The 10066-nt window shown below is 38.6% G+C and overlaps 1 protein-coding gene across 1 annotated transcript; it reads right to left on the reverse strand.

Annotated features, from left to right (window-relative positions):
* Positions 1-814: 814 nt before the first annotated feature.
* Positions 815-5378, reverse strand: LOC124878247 (zinc finger and SCAN domain-containing protein 2-like). The gene is made up of 2 exons (XM_047382113.1): positions 5125-5378; positions 815-2769 (listed from the first exon to the last, which is right to left on the reverse strand). Exons 1-2 carry the CDS (start codon positions 5294-5296, stop codon positions 1619-1621), a joined length of 1323 nt encoding a protein of 440 aa, XP_047238069.1. The 5' UTR covers positions 5297-5378; the 3' UTR covers positions 815-1618.
* Between the last annotated feature and the right edge of the window lie 4688 nt (positions 5379-10066).

Raw genomic sequence — 10066 nt, forward strand, 5'->3', positions numbered from 1 at the left:
AGACACAGTGGTTGGAACCAAAGATCTCAAACTTGACTCATCAGACCAAAGCACAGATTTCCACTGGTCTAATGTCCATTCCTTGTGTTCTTTAGCCCAAACAAGTCTCTTCTGCTTGTTGCCTGTCTTCAGCAGTGGTTTCCTAGCAGCTATTTTACCATGAAGGCCTGATTCACACAGTCTCCTCTTAACAGTTGTTCTAGAGATGTGTCTGCTGCTAGAACTCTGTGTGGCATTGACCTGTTCTCTAATCTGAGCTGCTGTTAACCTGTGATTTCTGAGGCTGGTGACTCGGATGAACTTATCGTCCGCAGCAGAGGTGACTCTTGGTCTTCCTTTCCTGGGGCGGTCCTCATGTGAGCCAGTTTCTTTATAGCGCTTGATGATTTTTGCAACTGCACTTGGGGACACTTTCAAAGTTTTCCCAATTGTTCGGACTGACTGACCTTCATTTCTTAAAGTAATGACGGCCACTCGTTTTTGTTTACTTAGCTGCTTTTTTCTTGCCATAATACAAATTCTAACAGTCTATTCAGTAGGACTATCAGCTGTGTACTTTATCCACCTCCTGCACAACACAACTGATGGTCCCAACCCCATTTATAAGGCTTGAAATCCCACTTATTAAACCTGACAGGGCACACCTATGAAGTGAAAACCATTTCAGGTGACTACCTCTTGAAGCTCATCAACAGAATGCCAAGAGTGGGCGGAGCATTAATCAAAGCTAAAGGTGGCTACTTTGAAGAACCTAGAATATAAGACATATTTTCAGTTGTTTCACACTTTTTTGTTCAGTATATAATCCCACATGTGTTAATTTATAGTTTCGATGCCTTCAGTGTGAATCTGCAATATTCATAGTCATGAAAATAAAGACAACTCTTTGAATGAGAAGGTGTGTCCAAACTTTTGGTCTGTACTGTAGGTGTAGGGACTGTGACGGCCATTGACAGTTGTATCTGGCAAATCATTTGTATATTTCAATGAATTCATGATACAGTGCAGTCTAAACATTTTCCCAGTTCATTCAGTTGTGAAACAGGCCCACAGCATTACAGGTAGACCACTATAATTAAAAGTAGGTATTAGTTGATTTTCCAGATTTTACATCACCCATATTACCCATATTTATTGCCGAAAAGCCCAATTTTAGTTTCACCTGGCCAACGCACACGGCTCCAGTTTTTTTCATTACCACACAATCGGTTGACATCTAATAGCTTTTAGGGAAACTTGGGGATGACACCACTCTGCTTTTTATTTTCTCTGAGCATTGGAATTTTTTTAAACCTTCTTTTACCTTTTCCTCACTTTGAATTGTGACAAGATTTATATAGGAGTCCTGGCCCAGCCTAGTGGTCAGTGGCTAAAAGAAATCACATTTTTAGATGACAAATGGCATGAAGCATGCATAATTTAACAAGTTTTCTCTAGATGTCAGGGCCTACATGTGCTTTCTCTTGAGACAGCTTGTTCATTACACTTTCATATCACTAAATTCTTAGTTTGGTGGTTTTCTACTACTTTAAATCACTTCATCAAAGACATATTGATGAACCAGAGTCCAACTTCTCTCCTGTTCTGATGTACCGCACTTTTTGAGAATATAACAAAATTAAATCTGCTCAACTCTGTGAGTTTTCATGTGAACAGTCAAATTACTTTTTTGACAGAAACTTTTTCCACAGGTCCTACACGAGAAAGGCTTTTCACCTGTGTGAATCCTACTATGATGAAATAAACTTCCTCTTTCACTAAAGCTTTGTCCACAAGTCTGACATGAGAACGGCTTCTCTCCTGTATGAGTTCTCATGTGACCAGACAAACTGCTACTTTGAGAGAAACGTTTTCCACAGGTCAGACATGAGAAAGGTTTCTCACCTGTGTGAGTTCTAATGTGACGAGTCAAATGAATTTGCTGAACAAAACCTTTTCCACAAACCAAACATGAGAAAGACTTCTCACCTGTATGGGTTCTCGTGTGCTTAGATAAGTTTCCTCTTTCACTGAAACTTTTTCCACAGGTCAAACATGAAAAAGGCTTCTCACCTGTGTGAGTTCGTATGTGTTGATTCAAGTAATTCCGAGCAAAAAATCTACCACACACTTTACAAGGAGACAGATTATCATTAATGTGCATTTTCCTCTGTCTTTTTAATGTTGAATTGTCTACATTGTCAAAGTGACCTCTGATGTTATCATGCCTCCTGTTCAGCTCATGTTCTTCATCTCTACTTGATCCCGAGTCTTCATTGTCGCTCATTTCCTGGTTTTGGTCCTCAGGTTCACCAGAGATCTGGACAAAAAGCTGGTCTGATCTTGGTTCTGGTTCCCAGCAGTCTCTTTCCTCATAAGCAGGATACACTATTATGCTATCAGTCTCTTGCTTCATTTCAAGCTGCTCTTTCTTCAGACTGATACAAACTTCCTCCTGTTCATCCTTTATCTGTGGTAGTTCTGGATTCTCCTGTTCATCTTTTACCCATGGCAGTTGTGTTTCTTGTTCTCCTTTTGTATAACAAGTTTCATGTTCCCCTTGGCTCTCTTGCATTTGCAGAGGTTCTAGCTCTTCCAGTTCATCTTTTATCTGTGGTGGCTCAATGTCTCCCCCGTTCTCTAGCATCTGCTCAGCTTCTATTCCTTCTTGGCTCTCTTTTATGTGCTGAGGTTCTGGATCATTTTGTCGCATACTGGGGCTCCTCTCCTTACTGTAGATCTGCTGGTCAGTGAGAATCTCCTCTTCAGGGAACCATGTTACTGCTTTCTCTACAGAGAGGAATGAGGTTTGAATATTATAAAAATGAATTTATTTGGAGAAATGCAAAATTGACACTTCACCTGAAATTGAATATTGCAACTAGTCACTTATACAACCAGTATCTAGCCTATTAGTAATCAAACCAATGTTGCATTGATTAATTAAGTAAAGAAAAAAAGAAAAGAAAAAAACGTACTGCAAAACTTAAAATGCAAACATAATCTCTGAAGGAAAGTGAGAACGAAAAAGGTATTACTAGCTGATAAAAGGTCTAACTGGAGACTAACTTAATTTTAAAATAGTATCAATGTCAGTGTCTGAAATTTAAATGCTTCAAGTTTCAGACATAATTTGGATTTCTAAATATCTGACACAACATTAAAGACTTGGTTTAGAAAACGAGGAATGAATCAGCTTGGCCAATCTAGAACCGCCCCGTTAAAACCAAAAACAGACTTCCTTTCTTTGATCCAATATCCAACGTCCCCCCAGACTCAAGTCATCATTAGTCACAACACAGAAGTTGCCCCATCATGATGTTAGTTGGGACTGATCAACTCCAGCAGGGGTATTTAATATATTACATGGCATTAGATAACTATACTGTAAAACTGGCTCTGCTGTTTTTTTTTTTAAACCCTGTGTTATTCTTTTTTTTAGATGGAGACTTTCAAAACAAAACTGGATTAGATATCTAGTGTCAGTTAGGGTCTAAGAACTGTACTGAAACATTCTAAACAGAAAAACATTTATTTCAAAAGCTTACAGAGCTTAAAACTTACAGAAAAAATATCTTACTTTGAAAGTTTTCTGACATGTATTGACATGCATTAAAACAAACAGTTTTTGATCATAAATATGCTCTGACAACACCAGAAACTTAATTTGTGGGGTAAAGTATTATTTCAGCTCTATTTAAAAGTAATAGTAAAGGCCTTTTCAATGGTCTTGGTAAGAAGGGTGAAAAGTCTGCATATGTGTGCAAGGATGTCCGATTTAGAAGGGTCCATAAAAATACAAGAATGAAAGGACATTTTGTGGCTTAAACAATTAGCCCAGTATCTCTCCATGTGAGAGGTGGTAAAAGCAGTTATGTGAAGGAGAATAATCTCGTACTTGTCATATAACAAAGAGAAAAAACTATTTCAATCGCAAGGAGACTGCTGCTCAAGCTGCCTGCTTGGCCTGGTTAATGTTACAGGGGTCCAGACAGCATCACTATTTATCTCCCTTGATCAGTCTAAAAAAATTTTTTTTAAATCCCTGTGCAATCCTGGTTTAAGCAGAAAACCATTGTGCTTCTATATATCTAAATAAGGTTTACATATATAGAAGGCTAAGTAAGCAGTGTTACAATGAAACTTGGGGTATCAGCAATTTTGAAATTAGCAGCTGCACGTACTGGGTAAGTTACTCAGTAGCCTCTGTTGCCAAGGTGTCAATTCAAATTTGATCAAAGGGTCAGCTCAAAGGAGGCTGACCTTGCAGTGCTAACAAGTATCTTCCTTTGATTTAATGACAATGGTTTTGTCTGTGTGTTTATATATTCTGCTGGAGGCGTCTTCATTTTTAAGCGGGGGTTCTTCTTTCCACTCCCACCACATGCTTGCTCCATATGAGGGAATGCTGCAAGCTTAACACCACCATGCAACTGACTGCTCGTTCAGTAGGAGGGATGGCTGAAAAGTCAGTGACTCGCTGGCACCAGCTGGGTTTCCTCAGATGGAAATCTTTCTACCAATTGGAATAATAGTTGGATCTCGATTGCCCTGATTTCTGTCTAGGATGAAATCTCAATGTATGTAATTGATTTCAAACCTGTTTGTACAACTGAACTGAAAATATACTGTATATAAACTGGACATTTCTTGTAAATGATAGACGATATTTGTTGTGAAATGGGGCTCTATTATTGAATTTATTTACAATAATCACTGTTTTACTAAAAGTATACTGGTTAAAAATAACTATAATCCAGTTGTAAAGCTCTGAACACACATCTTACCCATGCCACCCGGCCCATTTCTGTATGGTATAGTTAAGGACACAGACACAGGTGCATCACAAGTTCATCTGGTCGGAGTACACCTGCACACTTTCCATTTTTTGATTCTTTAAATCAGGTTGTAAGAACTGTTTGTAAATTTCTAGCCTGACTGTTATAGTTTTAGTACATGTAAAAATAAAAATAAAAAACGAGAAAAAAGGAATATTGTTCAAACTGTTCACGGTATTTTGATCAGGCATCAAAATATCCAGCGACGCCTTAAAACCCTCTGCAGTTAACCAGAAACACCTCTAGCAAGACTTCCCTGCAGCTCTGTGTTCAGTAAAACAACATCAGCACCGCTCAGGGTTCATACCTATTCTCTGTAGGTTTATTTGGGGTTTCCAGCAGATTTCCAGCAGTCTGCGCTGACGATCCAGCTCTTCCTCATAATGGACGATGGTTTTATCAACCTCTATGAATATTTCTTCCGCAGCAGCGGTCAGTCGCTCCCTGATAAACTCTCTCAGAGACTGAGCTGAAGACATTGTTGCTGCATAATACTTGGCTCGCACACCTCAACACAACATAGGCATCTCTGCTACCCCGGGCCCACAAAGTCCATCTGCTTGTTAATAGAGGCTAGAAAGAAAAGGCTTGGCTCCTTATTGCCCCCTGCTGGACTGGAGAATATCTCAAGTCTGAGGAGAAAAGTAACATTTTAAAAGCGGAATCAATTTATTTTGCTTTACACATCTAAAGGTACCCATTAGGTTTTTGGCCTCATGGGCTGCAGCACTGTTTTTAGTTTTTTAGAATAGGCATGGCATATTTGTATAAATAGCAGCTTTCATACAGTTTTTTTTTTTTTTCCAAAACGTTTTACAGGAACACAAAGAGCAGACTGTTTTAAGCAAACCACAAAGTCCGCAAGAAACATGCCTAGTTTACATAAATTTGAATAACAGGACACTTCATATCAACAAATTCAATATTTATTGACCAAAGTTGATCCAGCTGGAAGTCTGGATAAAGCCTATGAACTGGACACATTCTTCCGGTAGCTTAGGTTCAGGAACAACTTCAGCATTCTCCTCTGTTACCCCTTGCCAAACAGCCATTAGACTTCCGGTACAAGATAGAGTTCTGTCATCATCAGAAATACTCAGATGACTCTGCAATCATCAGGTGTACAAAGAACTGATGGGCAGCGTTGTGGCATGGCGTGGAAGGGATCATCTAATCTTTAATGTGAACAAAACATAACAGATAATTGTGGATTTCAAGAGAAACAGAATTATGTCAAACACTATTTCCATCATGGGAAGAAATGCATAGTTGTTGGGAGAGTAAATAAATATCTTGGTGTCCACCTGGACAACAGATTGGACTGGGACGAAACAGTTAGCTGTCAACAGGAAGGGTCAGAGCAAACTGTACTTCTTGAGAAAGCTTTGGTCCTTGAGTGTTTGCAGCAAGATGCTGTAGTTCTTCTATAAGTCTGCTGTGTAGAGTGTAATCTCATCTTCTATCATCTGTTGGGGTAGTAGTATTGGAACAAGTGACTTAAAAAGCTGAACATGTTGATAAAAAAGACTGGATCTGTTCTGGGGACTGATTTGAAGCCATCTATAATGGCTCTTTAAAGAAACCTAGATAACTTGAGTTACTACAACAATTAATTTTCCTTTGGGATTAATCAAACAAATCTACTGAACTAAAATGAACTATTTCATTGTATTTAAAAATGGAAACATAAGTGCTTCTTTGAACAGGAAAACCATTTTTCAACTTGCTATGGATTCACAATATGACCACTGTCTCCAAACCACATGCCTTAGAAAGTTTCAATACCATCTGTTAAACCTCCCCTTTCCCTCTGTCAGTATTCTCTGGACTCTCCACCCTGTCTACATCCCAGGTTCTTCAACTTACCCTCCTACAGCATATCTGCTCTCTGCAGCTTAACTGCTCCACTTTTCTCTCTCTTTTACCTATGTAGCCATCATTTGTGTCCGGTCAACACACTAATGCACACATGAAGGCAGTTCAGTTTAGTACAGTTTTTTTACATACCTGTTCAATAAATTAGAATATTATTGACAAGTGAATTTATTCCAGTAACTCAGTTCTCTAAGTGAAACACATTGTGTAGATTAAATACACACAGACTGATGTTTTCAAGCCTTTATTTCTGTCAACTGTGATTTTCTGCTTACAGCTAATGAAAACACAACATTTAAGATTAGATTACATCAGACCGATGAAAAAAAAATTTAATAGAGAAATGGGGGCACAATGAAAAGTATGTTTAATACCTGCTTAAAGGTTATTTTCAAAAGGTACTTTTAATCTGACAAGCGAGTCTGATAGGAATGCATATTCTAAATTATTGATTCACAAATGTCCTCACAAGGTACTTCACACTTCATACACAGAAATATGTAGTCAATTAAATCCAATTCAATCCTATACAGAGATTTAAATATACTTGCAAACATTCCAATTTCTTTATGGTTATGAAACAATACATTCAAGTTCAGCTTATTATTACAATTGGTAAAACATTTTAAATCTAAGAATACCAAGAGGAGTCACTGATTTTGCAGCAATTACTCCTGTACCACATGACATTGAAGTTTATTGCAGTTTGCAGCAACCACTCATACTGAGCATGCATGTAACGGTGGAAACAAAAACTTCCCTTTAACAGGAAGAACCTTGCTCAGCGTAAGCAACCATCTGCTGCAACCCACTGAGGATTTAAAAAGGTAAAGAAGACAGTGTCTCTTCCTCCAATTTGAAACTTGTACTTTCAGACATAAAACCAGAACTGACATTAAAAGCCTCATAACTAATCAAACTTATTCTCTTGAGATGTTTGTGACAAAACAGAAAAAGGAATAATTGGTAAATAGAAAATTTCTTGAGAAACTGATGCAGAGAAAATATTTTGTTAATTTAAACTGTGAGGCAAACACTAACGAGCATGACTCAGCCCAGCATGCATAGTTTTAGCTATCCTCTAGATGTCAGTGTCGGTCTACTCTTTCGCCACAGACTTTTTGTCTCTTTATACTAAAGTCTAGTTTTTAAAATATAATTAGCACCACTAAAAAACACATTCCTACATAAAAGATTATCATTTTGGCAATTTTTTCTCCCCGCTTCATTTCAGACAAGCAAAATTGTTCATTTCAGTTTTTGTGTACCAGCACACTTTATATCAAAGTTAACTGGACTTGGAGTTGAAAATATTGATGTAAAAAATACTGGAGGATCTGTGCTGCAAGCAGCTGTACTGATCACTGAGACACTACACAAAAAAACTGTTTTATTTTTTTATTTATTATAAAACAAATGGTTAAAAAAAATGGTAAAAAAAAAGACATCCAAAACGAAACCACACATTTAGTTTTACAAAATTATTTACACTGCAAACTCAAACCTCATCAGGAAGGTCAGCTCTGTCCTAGGATACCCCTTTGACCCAGTGCACGTTGTGGGAGACAGAACTCTGGCAAAAAAAACCCATCTCTCTTGGAAAATGTCCCCACCTTGTTCATGATGCTGTTGCTGAACTGGGGAGCTCCTTCAGCTGCATCCTAGGTGCACAAAGGAGCATTATCACAGGTTACTTCTCCCAGCAGCTGCTAGACTTTATAACCATCACTGCTCCCAACAAACTGAAGTTTACATCCCTGCAGTTTCATTTTTTGTAGTGTTTCTTTATGCACAAACATGCACGCATATATTGTAGATTTTTTAATTTACCATACTCAATCACACATTTGTTTTGAGTCTGCTATTTTTAATATCGGTAATGTATTTATGTTGCAAATCTTCCCTTAATGTAGTTTTTTTATTTGTGTTTTTTTATTTTCTTACACACTTGTGGCCTTTATTTTTCAATTGTTTTTGAAAGTGAGTTGACAGGAAATAGTGTGGAAAGAGAGGGGAAGGAAACATGTGCCGGGACTGGAACCCGCGACAGCCTGTGTTGAGGACTAAGGCTTCATACATTGGCCACGTGCTTTACCCCTGCGACAACATTGCGGCTCCCATATTTTTTGTATTTTTTTCTTTGTTTTTTACCTTTATATGTGAATCCACAAGTCAACTCAAGTTTATTTATATAGCGCTTTTCAGCAACAGTCATGGGCACTCACTGAAGTCTAAGTGTAAAACTGTTTTAGTCCAAACTTTCAAATACTAATGTTTGGCTTTCATTGGTATGACATAGTTGTAGTACAATCCTTCTAAAAAATCTAAAAATCTATGGAGCCACATTTAGGTGAAAAGAGGATGAGAAGAAAGACCACAATAGGTATGAGGTGGGAAAAAAAATCATATTTCACACTTTATCCTCAGCAGGATAGAGTTTGAGATATCAAAAACAAACCTCAGCCCAAATAAGCAACACATATACGAGACAACATATTGCATGGATACCTTGAAGGCTGTATGTCAGGGGAGTGTATGTTTATATAAGCATGTGCGTGTGTGCAAAGTAAGTCCATGAAGCACTATCACAGAGGCCATTGTCCTTGATGGTACGTTAGAATGTTCATCAACTGGCCACAAAGTTCTGAGCAGGTCCACAGATGTCCTCAGGGAAGGGAGGGGGCAGAGCGTCATGTTTACATAACTTCCAGGATAAGTTGAAGATAGCCAGCCATCAAGGCCAGGAAGGGGAGCTAGATTCAGAAAACAATTATTTGGGTCAGGCTGACTCTTAATTTTCCGTCAGCCTTGAGAGCCTCGCTGGTGCTTCTCAATGGCGAATCCAAACAGCCAAATTCATGGTCTTTCGCCAGATCCGAGCGAACAACTTCTCCAAAATGTACCCCATTTCACCTCTGAGTCCAAGAATTGCAGCCAGCCTGTGATCTTGTAGGATCACATCCAGTTTGCGATTCTGCTCGCTTAACATTTCAATCTGAGTGTTGATAGCTCTGCAGATTCCTTCACATAAACCAGGCAGCCTTGCAATGGCCAGAACTGCTGGCGCCGTTTTCCCAATATGCCAGGTAACCGCAAACTCCGAAAAGCAGAAATCCTGTTATCAGAAATCCAATTATGTACACATCTTCCACATCCTCAACTGATATCATTATCTGACATACAATCCTTGACTTCTGCCAGGAGTCCATTGTGCATCCGGAGAGGAATGTCCCGTCTGGACAAGAGGGTCTCCCCTTACCCTGTCTTCCCGTCGAGAAAATTTGATCAATTGCGTTGAGAGACCAGCTGACCAGATCCATAATTTACAATTTGGGAGATATGCAAAGAGAGGCTCAGAAAGAAGACAAGTCAGA

The sequence above is a fragment of the Girardinichthys multiradiatus genome, chromosome 12, assembly GCF_021462225.1.
Source record: "Girardinichthys multiradiatus isolate DD_20200921_A chromosome 12, DD_fGirMul_XY1, whole genome shotgun sequence".
Lineage (NCBI taxonomy): Eukaryota > Metazoa > Chordata > Actinopteri > Cyprinodontiformes > Goodeidae > Girardinichthys > Girardinichthys multiradiatus.

Bases quoted from the DNA above. Each gene is read 5' to 3' on its own strand.
- LOC124878247 (XM_047382113.1), bottom strand. From the start codon at position 5,296: ATGTCTTCAGCTCAGTCTCTGAGAGAGTTTATCAGGGAGCGACTGACC. The intron at 2,770-5,124 runs GTATGAACCCTG...TCCTCTCTGTAG, and splicing joins AATAAACCTACAGAGAATAG to AGAAAGCAGTAACATGGTTC.